The sequence below is a fragment of the Pagrus pagrus genome, assembly GCF_965226575.1.
Source record: "Pagrus pagrus genome assembly, chromosome: 18".
Taxonomy (NCBI): domain Eukaryota; kingdom Metazoa; phylum Chordata; class Actinopteri; order Spariformes; family Sparidae; genus Pagrus; species Pagrus pagrus.
In genome coordinates, this window is record NC_140202.1 from 4,496,344 (window position 1) to 4,517,589 (window position 21,246).

Genomic DNA, 21,246 nt, shown 5'->3' on the forward strand with positions numbered 1-21,246 from the left:
CCTTAAGACTTGGATGGACATGAAAGTCTCCTGGTCAAATCATCAACTGGACAATTGTTAGAAAATATTAGGTTCCTTGATAAAACCCTAACCCAAAGTACAAGTGTGTATAGGGATAAGAAGTCAACTATATTTCCGAGACTGCCCTTGAGTAACAAAACACACAATCCTAAATCTTCAGCCTAAAAATACACCCAACTTCATGGAGGTCATCCAAGTGTATGAGCCTCCCTGTGGAGATAATCATGTCTGAAATTAGTCAGAAAATGTGAAAAGCTACGACTAACAAGGCAACACAGCTTTCTCAGATTTCCTAAAGCAGATACTGTATGTAAGACTATAATATGTTATATTATGTGATATGATATGAACAGTATTTATATAATCAATGGAATTGATCAACATAAGACAAGGGACGAGCAAGACAGACAAAATAAACCCTCCATGGCTACAATCCATTTGGAGCAATTTAGTACCATTCCACCTTAAAAATCCACCAAATCTTTCAGTCGAAACTTCATTGGAGGAGAGGCTCTCCTCCTTAATCTGGTGGAAGTGTCAACATTGCCTACGAACCAAGCCACTCTTAAAGTGGCTTAAAGTTCTTCACCAGATGTGGGACATCTGGCATGAAGTATAACCTCCCATCTGGTCTTGTTGGATGTGCAACAGACATGTCATTCTCGCCCACTCCGACAAGCTGCCCAAGTTGGAGGTGACATTAACTCTGGGAAGCCGTATGGACGTCGCTTTCTCAATAATGTTGAGGATGATCAGCTTGAACGTTCCCCATTAGTGGAACTAATGCAGTGCCTGTTCAAAACAGGCTCATCAAAAGTGGACCATTGGTAGGTATTTGGTACTGCTGCTTGCAGCTTTCGAGAAAACAAGATTACACTCGACACTGTGCTTCCTTGAGTACTCCCAAGAATCGCATGATAAATCTGGTCGGGGTCCTTGATTGGTACTGATGATTTTATGTCAATTTGATGGGTTTACCGATCCCGTCTTCAGCCTCCTGAACTGTTCACAGACTCATTGGGCTGCCTTGCTAATGGCAATTCTTTTATATTTGCGATTTAAGACCATGAGAGAGACACCCTGGAGCAGCTGACCACTGAGGCTAATGTTAGCTAGCATGCTGCTGTAGACAGAAACTGAAAGTTTTACCTCCTGTTCTCACTGAAGAATAGAAAACCATATCTCTGCACTCATCCAGACTTGTTTTACTTTCTTCTTTTGTTGTTCTTTTCTCTGCAACATGGTACTACATGTTGCTGCACTATTGATCCCGAGTCTGCACAGGGTGTTTCAGTTTGAAAATTGATTAGATGCACCATGCTGTTCCACTGCCTGACTTCTGGTCTGGCTCGATTTGCTCTGTCCAGCTTGATGCTGCAACTGTCTGGCATGTATTGACCAAGGAGGATGGCAGAGAGCTGCTGCTGGAATGTTGCCGGTGGAACCACAAGCATTGTCTAGAAGGGCTGCAATCAGCTCCAGCGTTCTCTTCGCGGCAGGCCTGATGGAGTCTTGGGGGTGAGTGAGAATAGGTCGACTGTTTCCCAGACAGATATCACTGCTCTCAAAACATGACCACTGCATTGTGACAGTGAACCACATACCAGACATTTGCGGACAGTTGCTGTTTGGTTAGGTTTCAGCAAGAAAACTACTTGGTCCGGTTTAGCAGAACATCATGTGTTAGGGTTAAAATCACTACGTTACTTTTGTAAGCTCTGTTAGCACCTACGTAACATAAGTAACTAATGTTATGTTATATACGTAATCTTACTTCAATATGTTAGGAAGTTATATAACTCATTGTTGACTTCTGGTTTTGAACTGGACATGAAAAGCGATCACACACATGTACATGGGTGAAAATCTTTTCCACATAACTATCTTCAAGGTTTGCAGATTTGGTGTTTAATGGCCTCTGCTTGAACATTTACTGAAGGTTCTGTGGTACTTGCAGGACCCTTCCTCCTCTTGGACTCAATAATAGTTGGCCTTTTTTGTTGCTCTCCCTCAGAATGTACCTACAGAGTAGCTTAAGAGTTTAAGGTCCACACACATTCCAGATATCACTCCATAATTTGCAATCATGATTTTACTGCAGTCAAATTATGGTGTAACAACTGATGCTGTTCCAAATATATCAGCATTGTCCTGAGACCAAGAGGAGGAATGGTCCTGCAGTTAGAAGTACCACAGTACCTCCAGTGCAGACTTTCAGCTTTAGTGTGAAGCTAGTTATTACTTGGTCATCACTACCTGACCTTGTGTTGTGGCAGTGAGATCAAAGAGACACAGGTTCTGTCCAACACTTGACCATTGTAGCAGCTGGGAAGTGCTAAAAGGACTTCAAATATTTTGCTTTGTTTCTACATAAGCTAAGAGTCATAGGAGTTTTGGCAGACTGAATTGTGCAACCAGGCTGACCCTGACCTTCGTCCTCAGATTGTATCTTTATTGTCTTGCGAGTTTCATAGAGATAAGATGCTGATAAATTTTGTGGCTCCTCATCATTGACCTTCACTAAACATCTCTGTGAGCGAGAGAGACAAACAACTCTCATTTAGACTAGTCAAGAAAAACAGGAAACTGACATTGTGATTAAACATATGTGGACCTTGGATCTGGCCCCTTTGTGTGTTTTAAGAAAAACTTGAACCAGACAGGTTTTCATAAATGTTCAGAACAGCCACAACGTATAGTGGAGTGAAGTTGCGAAGATGGCCACCATGTCTACAGGAACAGTTTATGTTCATTTATGATACTTCCCTCCAGGAAACAACAGCAAAGGCTAACTTATTAATTTTGCTTTTCAATTATAAAGCTTGACTGTAAATGTCATCATCAGTTCCAGTATGGAAAAACAGGTTATTCATTAGTTCGTTGACGCTCAGATAGCTTTGATACTTGACAAAGTGTGATGATATACAGATGTCACTGACCTTTTGTCTTTCAGTCCAGTACCTGCTGCACTGCTTCCTCTGCTGCTTCCACCCAATGTTTCAGTGTTGTTGATGTTTCACAGCAGTTCGTGTTTTCTGGATCCATCTATATTTAACACTTTAGAGCTATCTGCAAAAGTTGAATGAGTCAAAGTGCATCCCCCAGTGACCACTTAATCCTGCTGTCATTCTCAGCTGTGACACATCATTCTGATTAGCTGTCTCCTATTTTAGGTAACACTTCAAGCAATGTCTTCAAGCTCCTTCTGTTGGAGCCATTCATTCCTGAATCAGATGAAATATATAACTGCAGCATGTTCTGGGTCTGCCACAGGGTCTCTCCTTGTGTCATCTGTGTGTTATCTGTGTTTTACCTTCACGTGGAGCTGAGAGGACATCCTTATCAGGCGCTCAGTCCAGCTCAGTTTACTTGTTTTGACACAAAGGAGCAGCAGTTCCCTGATCTGCAGCTGTATGTCTGAGTTCAACACCCTCTGTCTCTGTGGGTGAGCCCAGCCAGCTGGAGCTGCGACACATTCCCTTTTACCTCACTTGTGAACAAGACCCCAAGATGCTAGAACTTAGGGCTGGCCGATGTCTCAACTTTTTATATCGATATATTTTCTAACAAGATGTAGTTTCTAACAAGATGTAGTTCTGTAAAGCCATGCTGCTGTGCATCTCTCCTCTGTCACACTCTCTGTGCAGCACTGAGGGAGACACAGCGCTGCTACTCTGTCCTAGCAGTCATAGTAGAGGAAACTTTTACATGGCAACACCGTGTTAAACTTGTCTGTAAAAAGACTCTGAAGTCAATGGTATCTTAGGGAGAGTTCTTTCATTGATTCATCATTCTCGTTACTTTTTACTTACAATACCGTTTGGGCCTAGTTTCAATTTATCCTGAGAGGAAAATACTGGAAATAGGTGTAGCAAATGTCACAGCAATCCATCCAGTATAGTAGCTGAGAATCAAAACCACAGACTGATTAGAATTTATTGGTCATTCAATGTGTACCATTCCACAGTTATATGATAACTTGAGAACATTTTACATGAATGTCTTATAGGATAAAACTATGAAGTGAATTTTATATCCAAAAGGTCAAAGGTTAGCTTTACTGTGACATCATAATATTCTGCAATTATTATTATTAAACTTGGCGACCTATATAAATTCTGATATTTTCAGGTGCATCTCTTTGCTCAAAAAGATTTAACTTTTCATGCAAATTGCTTTTATTATCATTTGTAATAATAAAATAATATTACATTCAAAACAAATGTAAAGAAGTAGTCTCAGACTTTTTGACCCCACTGTATGTACAGTACACCTGTTATAAAGCCCAGTGGCAGTGTTACCGTAAGTTAACATATTGTATCCATTGGTGCCCCCTACTGGTCATGTTACAAATATACATGACGTAAACTCATGGATACTAGGCATCATCTTTGACAGGCTATCTCTTGCTCCTTCACAGGATTTAGAGTGAGGATATGGGAAACAGACTGACCAACAGTTGCATTTTGTGGCTCAAGTAATGGTGGTAAGCCTCAGGCCTCATTCATATCACCCGAGGGCCATTGGCCTTGTTGCACCCCTCTACAGGGCCTGCTTATGTACTTCTAAGAAATAGAAAATTCAAGTTTTTTTTTGTTTTGTTTTTTTTAATTCAAGTTATATACATTTCACGTCTGAGACATGAATCTTGACCTCTCTCTGTTGTACTTACTGTTCCACTCTGTATGTCTTGTGCCCTTGAGTCTGTACCTGGAGAACAACTATTTGTCTCTGCATCCTTGTGAAACATGTGACCCAAGGCTTTAACTTTCACACCATAGTGAGAAAATACATGTGGACAGCAGGCCTGGCTCATGAGTACAGCTTCATGAAAGAGACCTTTTGGTGTCTGGTGGTTCTCTGGTAGGTTCTCATCCATTTCAAACAGGAGACACAAGCCAATGAAGTAAAGAAAATGATACATGAATTAAAATGATATGTGATATTTTACAGCAGATGAGACCATAATTGAGTCTTGCCAGGAAGTCTTTGGCATGTAGACAACAGGCAGATTTTGTGATGGAGGGGAATCTGCCCTATGAGCAGCAAGTAAAATCCTCCCATGGAGTGCAACATGGTAAACTCAGTTGAAGAGGATCACTCCCTCTGTAGATAAAGAAAGGCTACATACAGAAAACAGAACAGTTACTATTTCCAAGTAATTACACACTCATGACAACAATTATGATTATTACATTCCCTTTCTGCCAGTAGACCTCCTAAATCCCACACACAGTTCCTGTCAAACAAATAAATAATGTTTCCTACACGTGCCTCCATGTGTGAAAGTTTGACCTACTTGGCTACCAAACACATCTCATGCCTTCCGTACGTGAGCTAATGATATCATTCACTGAGGATAACCTGATGGACAGTGTAACTTGTGGCCTACCACACCTTCATAGACAGTAATTATGCACAGCATCTGCTATAATAAAGGTGAGGTTACACAGAAAATAAATATGTCCTCCATGGCTTTTCCTGATGTTTCTTCTATCTTGTTTTCTCCCTGGTAAAATGTTGGGTTTTTTTCCAATATGGCAAGTTTTTCCTCACTTGAATCGAGGGTCTGAGGTCAGAGGGTGTCGTTCACTGTACAGATTGTAAAGCCCACTGAGGTAATGTGATGTGACTTTGGGCTATATGAATACATCTATATCTACATACAGTGTATATAGATAATAGTCTTTATTGATCCCATAGAGAAAATTGTTCTCTGCATTCAACCAATCAGAGTCCATTTGTGGCTGTCCAAGGACCACACTACAGGAGTACTGACCCTGTGACAGGCTTCAGGACTGGGCTCACTAACATTGTTTGGTCAATCTCTGTGAGTCCTGCAGTCCTTTTCTTTACTTTACTGGAGGGTTTGGATACTGGAAGGTATAGGAAAGTTGACTCTGTGGAGGGAATAAAATTCAGACTACCATGCTACAATGACAACTCTAAAATAAATGGGGAATAATCCAAATGAAAGATTGATCAAGTTGTAAACATGTGGTGGCCTTATACTGAGACCGGTCTTTTGAGACCTCTGCTGTAAACCTGAACTCTAGGTTTCAAAACATCCTTTTAGAAAACTAGTTTACTTCACATGACAGACACTACACCCAAGTTTCTGTTTCACACATTTTATTTCTGACAAGCAAGTTAAATTGAGGGGATAACTCATAAATTAAGTTTTATACCTCCTTCCCATTGTTGAAGTAAGAAACAGATCCTGACTGTCTTCAGTGTACCTCATACAAATGTTTCTGACAGTAAAGCAGTTGTAGAGTTTTCTGGGGGCTCAGGTGTAGACTTGATGGGTGTCTGGGTCTTTTTCTTTGTATCTGATGAGTTAATTTTGCGCCTTTTGTCTACGGGGAATAATTTCGACACAACATTAGAGGAATTCTGGGTTTTGTTAAAGGAAGGTGGTGTGATGTTTTGGAGTCTCTGATTCTCCTTCATAGAGGCGGTGTTTGTAGTAGTTGTAGTCTGGTTTGGCTTCCTGTATTTTGATGATGATTTGGTTGAAGTCTTTTGGGACTTCCTCTTTGGAAGACGAGATAGTCTTGTGACTCCCACCACCTTCAGTTTAATTGGGGCTTCAGAAATTCCTGCCATGTTCCGTGCCTGGCAGCGATATTCACCGGCATCCTTGTATGATAACCCATTCAGGGTGATTATTGACCAGCGAACCCCAACTCGAGGAGATTCCTGCATAACTGAAACATTAAAAAAAAAGAAAAAACACAGGATTGATTGGGTGGTATTTTTAAAATGGTTTCAGTGTACTTTCCATTAAAGAGAAAAGTGTGATGGATTTCTAACAGGTATTGCAGTTTTACGTAGTGTGTGAGCAGGCTGGTGTATGGTTCTTCAACATGCGACTGAGGCTCCTGTTTGTTAAATTAATAACTTGTTAAATTGCCAATATGTCTTGTTTCTTCAGACTTCAATCATCCAATCCACCAAACAACACCAAACAAGAGTCAATAGCAGATTAAGCTGTTTGGCAGAGAAGATTTGGCAAATTTTTCATGGGCGCAACCCACATACTGAGCTCTGCTGCTCATCCCACAAATGCATGTTCCTTACAAATGTGGCACCATTTAAAAGGGAAATAAACAGGCTTTCCAACAGTATAAGATTTATTATTTATTTATGTATATATATATATATATATATATATATATATAGAGAGAGAGAGAGAGAGAGAGAGAGAGAGAGAGAGTATTCTCAATTTAAGGTTAAGCCAAATTAGGAAATTGACCAAGACTATGAAACATATTTTAAGTTTTGCCATTTCATAACAGGCACTACCATGTTTATCATTCAAAGCAGCTCAACTATATTGCAGATATCCTACTGTGTAATAATATGGGGCCAGTGCTGAGACATTTGTGTTTATCTACAAGAAAGACAAGACAGCATCACTTACAACTCTCCAGATTCCTGGGTAGCTGGTCAGAGTTCTCAAGGATGTTATCTTGGCAACAATCTGTAAAGAGAACCAAATAAGCATAGGCACTTTAAAAACTTTGTCATTGTATAAAAGAATACAATGACAATGTGTTTGCAGCAGTCACATTCGGCAGCATTATAAAATCGCACATTATAAAATCTGGTCAATATAAAAAAATAAAAATATATCCATAGCTATGTACTTATAGAAATAGTTATGCCACAATGAATAAGTGGAGAAATAGCTTCTAGACAGTAGACAGGCCAAAATAAAAAGTTGTTGTGCAGTGAATGAATAAACACATTATAAGCATAATAAATAAATACCTAATAAACATAATAAATACCTAATAAACATAATAAGTAAATACCTAATAAACATAATAAATAAATATCTAATAAACAGAACAAATAAAGACCTAATAAACAGAATAAATACATACCTAATAAACATAATAAATACATACCTAATAAACATAATGAATACCTAATAAACATAGAAATACATACCTAATAAACACAATAAATACCTAATAAACATAATGAATACATGCCTAATAAACATAATAAATACCTAATAAACTTAATAAATAAATACCTAATAAACATAATAAATACATACCTAATAAACAGAATAAATACATACCTAATAAACAGAATAAATAAATAAATACCCAATAAACAAAATAAATACCTAATAAACATAATAAATACATACCTAATAAACATAATAAATACATACCTAATAAACAGAATGAATAAATAAATACCTAATAAACATAATAAATAAATAAATACCCAATAAACAGAATAAATACCTAATAAACATAATAAATACATGCCTAATAAACATAATAAATACCTAATAAACTTAATAAATAAATACCTTATAAACATAATAAATACATACCTAATAAACATAATAAATAAATACCTAATAAACATAATAAATACATACCTAATAAACAGAATAAATAAATAAATACCCAATAAACAGAATAAATACCTAATAAACAGAATAAATACATGCCTAATAAACATAATAAACACATACCTAATGAACATAATAAATACCCAATAAACATAATAAATAAATACCTAATAAACATAATAAATAAATACCCAATAAATATAATAAATACATACCTAATAAACAGAATAAATACATACCTAATAAACAGAAAAAATAAATACCCAATAAACAAAATAAATAAATACCCAATAAACAGAATAAATACATACCCAATAAACAGAATACATACCTAATAAACAGAATAAATAAATACCCAATAAACAGAATAAATAAATACCCAATAAACAGAATAAATACATACCCAATAAACAGAATACATACCTAATAAACAATAAATAAATACCCAATAAACAGAATAAATACATACCTAATAAACATAATAAATGGTAAATTGTTTCAAAAGTTTGTCCACAGCTTTGGAGAAGAAGCTGTTTCTGAGTCTGTTTGACCGTGTGAGTGGTTCTGAGTGTGCCTAAGGGGAGGGTGGTGAACGTGGAATGTCCCGGATGTGATGTGATTCTGATGGATAAGGCCCATTTGTAACATAACTCAACTGATGTTCAGATGTTAATATGACTTTGTCAACAGAGAGTGACCCTGGATTGCTTACCTGCGTAGGCTGAGGTTTTGATCCAGGTCAGGGTTGGTGTAGGGTAGCCAGTGGCATCACAGCGAAGGATTACGTTGCTGCCCAATGGAGAGATGACTCTGGTGGCTGCAGGCTGGACTGAAGGCCTCATACAGCGGGACAGCTCAGCCTGGGTCAGCAGTATCCCGGACTGCCCCAGAGTCCTGCTGCATATCAGCAGCTGGTCCATGAGCACTACAGGACTCCCCAGAGACATGGACAAGGACATCACCATGGAGATCTGGCAGTCACACAACCAGGGGTTGTCATGGAGACCTGGGTATTCAGGACAGTTTGGCTTGTTTACATCATCCTCCTGGTTGACATGTGTCATGAAACTTCCCTGAAGACAATCAGGTGGTTGTAATGGCAGGTTTTACATTTTACAGTGATTTAATTCATAACCATTATCATTGCTGTTCAGTAGTGCTTTTCCTTTAAAGCTATAATCTGTAACTTTTTTTTGGCTATATTTGCTAAAATTGTCATTATGATCTGACAGTAGAATATGATACAGGTCAGCTGTGTAAAAATCCATTGTCTGTGGGCCCACCCAGTGGCTGTAATTTGATTTGCAAGAATCTACCGCTCCCGGCTGAATACAACCAATCAGAGCCAAGGAGAGTGTCAGCCAGGTGTCAATCACTCTCGTGCATACGCTGCTGGTAGCCCCTCTCCCCCGCGCAGGCGCAGTGCCTGCTCTTACCTGGTCTGATACCGCAAGTTCAAAGGCAGAGAACAATGGCGGAGAGAAAACAGCGCGGAAAAATGCCTATCCCTAAATGGGAAAAAATAAGAAGGCTGACGAACAAAAACGTTGTAAAAGGAAAGAAGGGGACCGCGCCCGAAATAAAAGTAGGATCAATATCGGAGCACCTTTTCAGAGGTGGATGGAGCTGCAGGATTTGCAAAGACTGAAGAGCGACACAGAGTTAGCCACTTTTCTGCTGGACAAGTTAGTACCATTGCTTGATTTAAGTTTCATTCTATGTTTTAACCACAAGGCTATGGTGGCAGTGGTTACAGTAATACTCACAATAGTGCACATCGCCAATGTTGCAGTCAAGCTACGTAGCTTGTTACTAAATCTAGCTTGTTAGCTTGTGTGCTAACTCCGGTGTTTAGCTTTGTCTGTATGGCTACTGGTTAGCAAAAGTGTCTTTCAAGTGACCGGGCAGTTATAACGTTAGTTTGTGTTCAGTACGCTCTGAAGTGGTTGAATTAGTTTAGAGAAATAACGTTTCTCATGCTCCAGAAAGACAGCAAGGTGATGATGATTACCTGAATGATTACCTGGTAACTCTGTCTACCGCGATGTGAGGAATAGTGTTTGTTGCTCTGGATATCTACATTGACTTGCCTGAGGCACTCATCATTGTAATTTAGCTGTATTGATCAGAAATAGAACAATCAGGGCATATTTTGTGGCCAATGCCCTAACAAAGCAATGAGCATCCAACCCGATGTGCAAGCTATTTTAACATGAACAACATTAGTTTTCGTTAGCGGGTTTTCTCTCTGGTTTCTGTGTGCTTTTGCTCACTCCGTAAAATAATTCATAATCACTGTTGTACTTATTTGCAAGAGTGTTTGTTTTGTTTTGTTTGTTGAATGCGCCATCTTGGTTATCTCGCGTCCTTTGTTACCGTCGTTACAAGCGTGCTTGTGCACAGCAGTCTCCTCTGTGAAGGCAGGGCTGCAGCGCAGCAGAGAGGAAGAAGGAGGGACCCGGGAGCTGTATCATTCAAATATTCTGGCTAAGTCCACTCTTTTCTCAAAACTCCAGACTGAAGCTTTAAATTAGTCTCTACCAAAGACATTATATAACTGAAACTGATAACAGTGATGTCTGCTCACTGTCCATGTGGGGCATTGAAATGTTAGCTTTATAGACACTCACTACCAAGTTGAGCCTAAAAAAAGATAAGGATTTGGTTGTAACAAGAGGTTCCTCTAAATTTGGAAGTTTGGAAGATTATTCATTAAATAATTTGTAATCATTGTAAGCATCATCTACCAACTCCTAGGAGAGAGAATAAATGTTTGGTTTAGTGAAGTGTATGTCACGGTGCTGTGGCAGTCAGGCTATTTTCTGTTGTTTTGTGTTTTCTCCCCTATCTGCATTTTCCCCCTCCCTTCTCCCTCACCTGCTCCTTTCCCTGTGTGTGTGTGTGTGGCCGTGGCGGCGGTGTCTGCAGCAACAGAGAGGCGCACCCGTCTCTCATCAGCTCATCATCCTTTGGTTGTACTACCCTGGTCTCTCCACTACCACGGTGCCATCCCGTATGAACCTCCAGTGCCTTTTCGTTCTGCTTCCTGCTCCACCCGCTCACCTCAGTTCCTCCACGCTGCCTCCAGCCAACCCTGCCTGCCAGCATGCCTGCTTGCCAGCCTGGTCTTCTCATCCAAATTTCCCTCAAAGAGAACTCTGTTGCAAAATAAAATCCTTTACTCCCTAACTTCCTGCCTCCGATCTCTGCATTTCGGTCCTAAGAAAAACCCCACCGTAACAGACGTCCGCTATTCCGACATCCCGCTATTCCGACATCCTTCTATTTAGACATGCCGCTATTCCGACATGTCTCCGACAATGACAAAAAACAATGTCGAAATAGTGGGACGCTTGAAAAATAACTTTAATGCCGTTATTCCGACAATTAGAGGTCACTGTCTAAATAGCGGCATGTCGGAATAGCAGCATGTAACCGGCCAAATGGACCCAGCGGAGACCATACACATGCACCATGGCATCACCTCTCAAGGAGTCATGGTTGGACACCACGAGCAGACCAGGTGTGCACTATCCTACGTCGCTGCTGAAACGAACCCCTCACCTCCACCTGCTGTAGCCTCACCTGCACCTATGGCTATTCCCTCTTCCACATGTGAGCCATTCATCCCCATTCCAGCTAGGTTTTCCAGTAAGTTAGGTTGTTGTGAGCAATTTTTACACCAGTGTCCATTAGTTTTTGACCAGCAGCCCTGCACTTACTCCACTGACTGAGCTAAAATTGCTTTTGTTAAAAGCTTATTGTGTGATAGGGCTTCTCAGTGGGCAGTAGCTGCCTCTAAATCACAGGCACCCTTTTGTCAGTCATATGCCCTGTTCTCAGCTGAACTGCTAAAAATATTCGATGTACCTGTGTAGGGGAAGGAGGTATCTAAACGGCTGCTTTCTCTGAAGCAAGGGACAGACTCTGTAGCTAACTTTGTGATAGATTTCAGAATCTTAGCGGCAGAGAGTGGGTCAAGCAACCATCTTTTCGAAGCTGGACCTACATAATGCTTACCGTCTGGTGCACATCCGCGAGAAGGACGAGTGGAAGACACTTTGAACTTAATTTCTGTTCTCTTTTGAAACGAGCTACGATTGCTGTGTGTGTGGACTGTACATTTGCTTACCCACAGTTTCGTGATGATTTCCACCGCCTGGAGTCAGAAATCAGTGAAAGGGATCAGCTGATCGACAGCTATGTCTCCATAGCTATTGCCCAAGCAAAGCGTATTTCATACATGCAGTCTTCCACTTTTACTGCCCCAGCAGCTCCGTTGCCCACCTCCCTGATGGTGAATGCCTCAGACACCAGAGTTGGAGCAGTGTTGTCTCAGCGATCCCCTGCATACGAGAAGCTTCATCCCTGCGTTTTCTTTTCTTCTTTTCTTTTCCAGCCAAGAGAAATTATGATGTGGGTAATCAGGAGCTGTTAGCCATCGTCCTCCAGGAATGGAGACACTGGCTTGAAGGAGCAGCTAACCCTTTCCTCCTGCGGACCGACTACAGGAATCTCACCTATCTTCACTCTGCCAAGCGGTTGAACTCTCGCCAGGCTTGTTGGGCGTCGTTCCTGGGTCATTTTCATTATACCCTCACCTACCGCCCCGGCTCCAGGAACACCAGTTCTCCCTCTCCGATGACTAAATTGCCAACAAACTCATTGTACCCCCCAAGTGTGTGGTGGCTGCAGCCATGTGGGACGTGGAGCGCTCCATCCTGACGGCGCAGCACACTCAACCTCCCCCGAGTGACTGTCCACCCAGCCGTATGTTTGTCCCGGACTCTACCAGGTCCCAAGTGCTCCAATGGGGGCACTCATCTAAATTGGCATGTCACCCAGGTTTTCAAAGAACCTATCCCCCATCCATCAACGTTTTTTGGTGGCCTGGATTATACGCTGACACCAAGGAGTTCGTCTCTGTCTGCTCCGTCTGTGCCCGCAGCAAAGCCTTCCATCGTGCTCCTGCCGGCCGGCCCGGCTACGACCACTGCCTGTGCCCCACCGACCCTAGTCCCACATCGCTGTGGAATTTGTTACGGGTCTGCCGCCCTCTGAAGGTAACACAGGTATACTCTACAGGTTCTCGAAAGCTGTAGATTTTGTTCCTCTGCCTAAACTCCCATCTGCTTTAGAGACCGCTAACCTGCTAGTCCTCCATGTCTTCAAGCTCCACGGGATCCCTATGGACATTGTGTAGGACAGGGGACCACAGTTTATTTCCCAGGTCTGGAGGACTTTTTACCAAGCAATCGATGCGTCGTTCAGTCTCTCCTTGGGCTATCACCCGCAGTCCAACGGACAGATGGAGCGGGCAAACCAGGACTTGGAGTCTGCACTGTGTTTCCGCCAGACATCCCGTCTCCTGGTCCCCTCATCTTCCCTGGGTTGAATACGCACACAACTCCCTGGTCAGTTCTGCCACAGGTATGTTGCCATTCATGGCAGCCAACAGCTTCCAACCTCCCTTGTTTCCCGAGCAGGAAGCTGGTGCGGCGGTTCCGTCCGTCCAGGACCACCTGCAGAGGTGTGGCCAGGTTTGGCAGGGTACCCGCTCTGCCCTCCTCCGTTCAGCTGCACGGAACCAATGCCTTGCGGAAAGACACTGCACAGCAGCCCCTACCTACACCCCTGGTCAAAAAGTATGGCTCTCATCCAAGGATCCTCCCATCCAAACAGATTCCCGTAAGTTGGAACCCAGGTATATTGGCCCATTTGAGACCGTCAAAATGATTAATCCTGCGGTGGCCTGACTCAAACGCCCTCCAGCACTCAAGGTGCACCCCTCCTTTCATGTGTCACTGCTTAAGCCCATTTCATCCAGCCCATTGATCAGTGACAAACAGACTGACCAACAAGTTCTCACTCCCAAGTTATCAAATACAGCAGCTTGATCAGTGGCCTAAAGCTTTGACCTTTGACTCTCTACCTACCCCTCTGGTGCCAGTTTTGGACTTTGTGATTAAGTTAGCATTAACACGTGATGTGCAACGTTGATTAGACTTTCAAAATAAAGCTTGCTGACAAACACTTCACATATTATGACATATCATGACTTTTTTTTTACTATTATTAACCTTGTGAAACTGTCACATTTTGGTTAGGTGTGGCACCTAATGTACTTGGTTGTGTTTAGGAAAAGATCATATTTGGGTTAAAATAACTATGGTAACGTAAGTTACATCATTTAGGTACATTAAAGGATAACTACCGTTTTTTACAACCTGGACCTTATTTCTAGCAAAATATATGGTCATTTACTCACCCAGATAACTTTGGTGTCATTTGAAGTTGTTCGGACGAAATTAGATCCAGTGGAGTGCCGATATATCCAAATAATGCGAGTGACGGGTCACCGAAGCGCAGCCTTTATGAGCATTATCTGCCACAAAACTAGTTCATTTCACCAATATTTTGTTATGATACGCTAGTGCTATTCCCCTCTAAGTCCGGGCTCATCTATTGTCAACATCCGGGGTCTGTAGGTTGACCTACTACCTCTGACCTGGAGGATGTCGTCTCTGAGCTGCGCGCGCACCCACGACAGCCCGGCTTGTTTACCTGTAGCTGCTACTGCTAGTTTGACCCCGGATGTTGATAACGGACGAGCCCGGACTCAGAGGGGAATAGCGCTAGCGTATCATGACAAAATATTAGTAAAATGAACTAGTTTCGTGGCAGATAATGCGTTATATAGAGGCTGTGTGTCGATGCCCCGTCACTTGCATTATATGGATATATCGGCGCTACGCTGGATCTAATTTCGTCCGAATGACTCCAAATGACACCAAAGTTATCTGGGTGAGTAAATGACCATATATTTTGCTAGAAATAAGGTCCAGGTTGTAAAAAACGGTAGTTATCCTTTAACTTACTAATGGAACGTGACTCAAAAACAAATCACTCTTGACTCGTGGTCACAAATAAGATACAAACCCTGGAGATCAGACGGAAAGCCCACTGTATGACCCATCCAACAACTTGATACTACTGCACCAGAGGGGTGCTTCAACAGGTGACACTACAGGGGTAACTACAGTGTCAAACCTAGACGCGTAGAGCCACTGACCAGGCTGCTGTATGACTATCTTCAAATACAGCAGCCTGGTCAGTGGCTCTACGCGTCTAGGTTTGACACTGTAGACCCCCATTTACGCTTCTCTCATGTATCTGAGGATCACACTCCCCTGCATTAGGCTAAACTATAATGAAAGTCGATGGGCTCTCGCTCACATGCACACACTGTCACACATCCTCATTATCTCCTTGCAGTTTTCATGCTTCAAATTTTCTATCGGTTGTAGTTGTAGTGTAAAACATTCTGAAATTAGTGTAAATGTTAGTAACTTTTAGATATAAAATATCCTGACCATATAAATTAATACAAACACCATGAATGAGTATGATGTCATTATATAGACTAAATTTCTTTCAGCATCCCCATCCCTGACAAATGATCCAGAGTTGGGAACCCTAACCAGTGTTGATTGTTGAGTCTTATTCCCAGTTTGTCAAATACTGATTCTTTGGGTTGGTTGGCAGCCCAACCCATCAACTCTATAACTCTTTAACACGGATGTCCACTTGGCCTTACTTGACTAAAGCTTTATTTGTCTGACAGATATTGACACATTGCATCCCTGTCTTTGCTGATCTAAACCAACTGTAGCTGCTTCAGACAGCAATAGAATATAATGTGTCTTTATTGCTCCAAAGCATACTGTACCCAAAATTCTTCTTTGAACTGGTCCGTCCTGTTGTCCTGGGAGAGGAAACCAAAGGTCAAGCAGCTCAGCGGGTAATATAGTCAGCCTGAGAGGAGAGGAGAGGAGAGGAGGAGGAGAGGAGTTACTGCTACTTAAAAACATATCTCTAGAAATACCACAGCTCTGTAGCGTATCATATCTCTGTCTACGTACATCAGTAAGCAAAATGATTGTGTGATATCTGGACACACCTGTTGCTGGACAGGTCGAGGTAGGTGATGTTGGGGAGAAACAGAGAGGCGTGGGCAGGGAGGATGGACAGACGGTTGTTGTGGAGACCCAGAGTCTGGAGGCGGGGCATGTCCCTGAGCCCCTCCCAGGGGAAGGATGTCAGGAAGTTTCCATCCAGACGCAACTCTCGTAGGGTCTTCAGGTTGACAAAGCTGCTGGGATGGATGGATGTGATGGAATTGTAGGTCAGCCACAAGAACCGCAGCTCTGCCAGGTTGTAGAAGGCTGCACGGGGTACCCTGGAGATCAAGGTCTTCTCTAGACGCAGCTTGACTGTGTCAGCTGGGACATTAATGGGAACAGCTGAGATTCCAGGGTCACTGCACTGGACCATCACAAACCTGTAAGGCCTGAAGTTTGGATGAATAGACATAAACATGTTATATGTTAACATATTCTGAGTGTAGTCATTCACTGAAATTGATTGTGTTCTAGCTTTCTATTCTGAAAGATGACACTAAAATACCAATACACAACACAATTCTGTTTGCCTGATAAAAAAGATTGTATGGAAGCTTGAATGTGCCACAATATATATATATGTATTTTATTTAATGTTTAATGTTTTCAGTATTGGCTAATAATACATTAATTTAATACCATGAGGAGTATTCATGGTAAACAAACACAAATCTGCCACATTTTTAGTTATCTTACCAAAATGCATGCCTCTGTTTTCTTAAAACCGAATGTTTTCCACCTACTCTGCTCTTGCTCTTCTATTTTATTGAATGCCACAGAGTAGTCGTAAGAGCTGCTGCTCTGTGGGTAACACTTTTAGGGGGTACACTGATAAGAACAGTGTTTCAATCAAATAAATCAAATGAGAACTGCAAACATTCAATTATTCTTGTGATTCTATTTTTTTTCCTTTGGCATTTATGCTTTGTTTGTGATAGTGATAGCTGGAGAGAGACAGGAAAGGCGGGGGATGACATGCAACAAATGGTCTTGTGCTCCTCTAGAGCCCAGGCCGCTCAAATGATATGCATTTTGTATGACAATTAAGACGTATTTTTTAAAAGGCAAAATAAATATTTAAATGTAAACAATAAATACAATGAATAGATTGATTACATGCTTCCTTGGCTGAAGAAAATATTCCTTAAAAGACAATTACAATTATTCATGCGTTCATTCATTAACCATAACTGCTTATACTTTACATTTTTAAAAGTCACTTTCTGTGTTTCTTAACTTAAATAATTATTAATTTATTACAATCACTGAAAAGATGACATTACAATATTTCTGGTGTCACCACTGTGATCAGCATGTCAATGTACAGTCATCATTCGGCATGATCTTTCATTCAAACTCAACAGTATATGAAGTTGTATAATAACACTGTCTCAACACATGTGTCACTGTTAGAATGACTGATGTCAGCCTGTATTCAGTTTGGTTACTACAGTCTGTCCCTGTGGATGTGATGCACTATAATGTGAATACTGTAAACCGGTGTGTACGGAGCAGACAATATATAGCAATATTGCAATATGACATAGCATCTAGTGACAAATGATTTAGTTATAAGCAAATTTGCGAATGATGACATCACCATATTTACTGTACTGGTTCCAATGCCTCAATAATTTGCTAATTCTCGAATTATAACTAGCTGTAACGAGTTATGCTCACGTAGAAACAAATCACACACAGTTGAGAATGAAGTGGCCTCACTCAACCTGAGCTCTGCTATTCCACTGTTCCCATACGAGCAGGCACATGAAGCTGGACAGGAGCGGACCGCCAACAGACCGGACTGCAAGACTTGAACGAGCAGCAGCAGAAACATCCTTCAACAGACAAACCCTGTTCTCAAAAAGGCCATTTGTTTCTCCATATTCCCAGTCCTCTCCAGTCTGAGGTTTTGTCTACAGAGCAGAGTGAAACTGAATCCCAGATTAGCTGGGATTACACTGCTTACAAGCGGCATGTAATCCCACGCCTCACTGTCAGAATAACAAATCACAACATCAGGGCCATGCGGCCCAATCCTTTTTGGACCTTGACGATGAACTTACCACACCATCCACGCTGTGGAGGATTTCATATTGAGCATTATACATCACACAACATCTTAAGGCATCAGTGTATTTAGTTAGATGTATCATCTGAAAACTGCTCTGAATTGTTTTATCCTGTAACTAATTATCTGAAGGCTTAACAGAAAAGTGAAAAATAGTGTTTCAGTATTTCTGATAGGGCATGAATGCCATATGATATGTCTCAGATCAGTCACCAGGAGTGATCAAACAATAGCAGCTGCCCTGTTCAGGGGCTGCATACACAGCTTTGTCCTCCAGAATACGACCAGGCTGACCATGATTTTTAAAGTTCCATGAGTTCACAGCATTTTCACTTCAAATCATGACAGACACTTCCACGTATCTGATTAAAACCATCTGACAATAACACAATGTTAACTGTGAGGGAGATACAGACAAGACTGTGGTGGAAATTCTTATTTAGAAGTGAACTAATAAAAGATGAATCACAAAAGGTTGTCTTTGTGAAATTTTAATGAAGTGCCATAATAAAAGTGAAGAGTAAACAGAGTCAACCAATTTCAGCTGAAAGGCCAGCCCTACACCAGGGCGCTCTGGGTGAGACTGACCTTGAGTCTTAGAGACAGTCACAGTTTATAGCGCACTCAGAGATACACTGAGAAAGAGTGATTTCACAAATCAATATCCAGCTGGCCAGACCACAAGCATCCAGGGAGCACAGAGTGCTACTATGCACAAACACTTCCCCATAAATCAGTGAGGTCACTGTTCAAAAGTAAGTCAAACAGTTCACACTCAGGCCAGCTCATAAACCCATTCACATCTCCAGCAAGGAGCAGCAGATTTGGAAGATGAGGAGGTATCTGAAGAAGAAGATGGGGAGGAATACAACCCAGAGCATGATGCATCATCTTCAGATGAAGAAAGATAACATGGTCCTCATCAGCATATGACAACCAGGGCAGGATGGCAGCACATGTCATAAAGATGACTCCAGGTCCCACAAGATATGCTGTTTCCCATGTTGAGGACATCGCCTCAACATTTCACCTGTTCATCACACCAGCTATCGAAAAAATCTTCCTGGAGATGACAAATTTAGAGGGTTTTAAAAAATATGGAGACAACTGGAAAAGCATGGATGAGTCAGACCTGCATGCCTACATAGGGTTGCTAATCTTAGCAGGAGTTTACAGGTCACGAGGTGAGACCGCATCTAGTCTCTGGGATGCAGAGTGGAAGCTGCCGCAATGCCACTGAAAGTCTTTCACACTTTCTCAAGAATGATACGGTTTGATAACCGTGAGTCAAGACCGGCAAGACGTGTGACAGACAAACTAGCTGCCATAAGAGGTCTGGGACAAGTGGGTGAAGCGGCTGCTTGTCCTCCTGTAGTGGTCGTGGTTGCCCTCTCAGATTGCCTTGTTGGTTTATGTTGTTCACATTTGACTATTATTGGAAGTGCCTTCAGTAAATTGCATTCAAAACTACTTTCTGCTCATTTGTGATACTTTCTTGGGCTATACAAGTACTATCTCTTGATACAAAAATATTGTTTACCACCTTTGCAGTACCTTAAGAAATAATAATAATAATAATAATAACAATAATAATAATAATAAAAATCTACTTTAGTAAAGAAAACATATATGACAGCTGTGTTGAAATAAAAACGATGGTGTCCACTGAATGAATGCAGTCTTTCTGAAAACTCTGATATTCACACTGATGAATGACAGGTTGTTTCTTCATGCAAAATAGATTTGGCATTTAAAATGAAATGAAATTGCTTTATTTTAGATCTTTAGTGAGGGTGGGTCATTTCTGACCCGGAGGACAAGGAGCGTATACAGAATGTTAAGACAACAGGAGGGTTAAGTTACAAGACTGAACGTAGTTATTTAAACCCAAAGTTTGATCTTTCCCTAAAGCTAACATAACCAAACCACGAATGTTAGATGTTAGTATCAATACACAATGTTGTAATATGTGAACTGTTTGTGAGCAAGCTTTATTTGTATAACTGGAAGTTGCATATAATACATGAATGTCTAAATTACCCACAATGATTCATAATGGGACCATGTTAAACAAAATCAATATATATTGTTAATGGACTACTTTTCCATCGTTTCCTCTCGTGGGCAGTAGTACTCCCATCGTTTTGATTTTCTGCAGAACCGACCATTATCATGGAGTCTTCCCCAAGGGTCCAACAACTGCCGCCACAGTCATGCTCCGCCCACAACTGACCAACCTGGAGATGGTTTAAGAGTAAATATGTTGAGCTGATTCATTAAGACGATTACATTAAAAAGTCACACTGAATAACAATAACAATAAGTTTATGGCAGGTGCCAGACTCTCACTGCTCTGTGTGGCAGTGTGTCAGGGGATCTGAAATGAGAGGAAAGGTAAATAATACAAAATAAAACAGTGAAAGACAGTGGAAAACATAAACTATAACACAGAGTGAGACATGACAGCATGACAATCTGCTGTAATTTTTCCCTGGACATCTGTAGCAGTGTGCAAGTTTTGAGGGGAGGAAGAGGAGGCTCTAGCAAGCCCGTCAGTTCAACCTACCAGAACTTGTGTGGAAGTGGAGGGAAATCATTTGGGTCTAGGGTCTTGGTTCCTTTCTGCTCCTGATGAATCCTGAGCTCAATGCTGCTTCCTCTGGAGAGTATCCTCTGTCCTTTCCGGTTAATAACTGCAGCTTTTAGTTTTGCTGCCACAATGTTTGCTACAGTGACACTACAGTAGCCCTGCTATGTACATGAAAACATTTAGATGACTGAAAGCAGTCTCTCTAATCATTAAAGCACAGTGT

The 21,246-nt window shown here is 41.3% G+C and overlaps 1 protein-coding gene across 1 annotated transcript; it reads right to left on the reverse strand.

Moving 5' to 3' along the window:
- Positions 1–6,142: 6,142 nt before the first annotated feature.
- lrit3b (leucine-rich repeat, immunoglobulin-like and transmembrane domains 3b) lies at positions 6,143–16,780 on the reverse strand (the record flags this gene model as incomplete). The annotated part of the gene is made up of 5 exons (XM_084380657.1): positions 6,143–6,731; positions 7,448–7,507; positions 9,114–9,407; positions 16,131–16,216; positions 16,362–16,780. 5 exons carry the CDS (start codon positions 16,778–16,780, stop codon positions 6,262–6,264), a joined length of 1,329 nt encoding a protein of 442 aa, XP_084236783.1. The 3' UTR covers positions 6,143–6,261.
- Between the last annotated feature and the right edge of the window lie 4,466 nt (positions 16,781–21,246).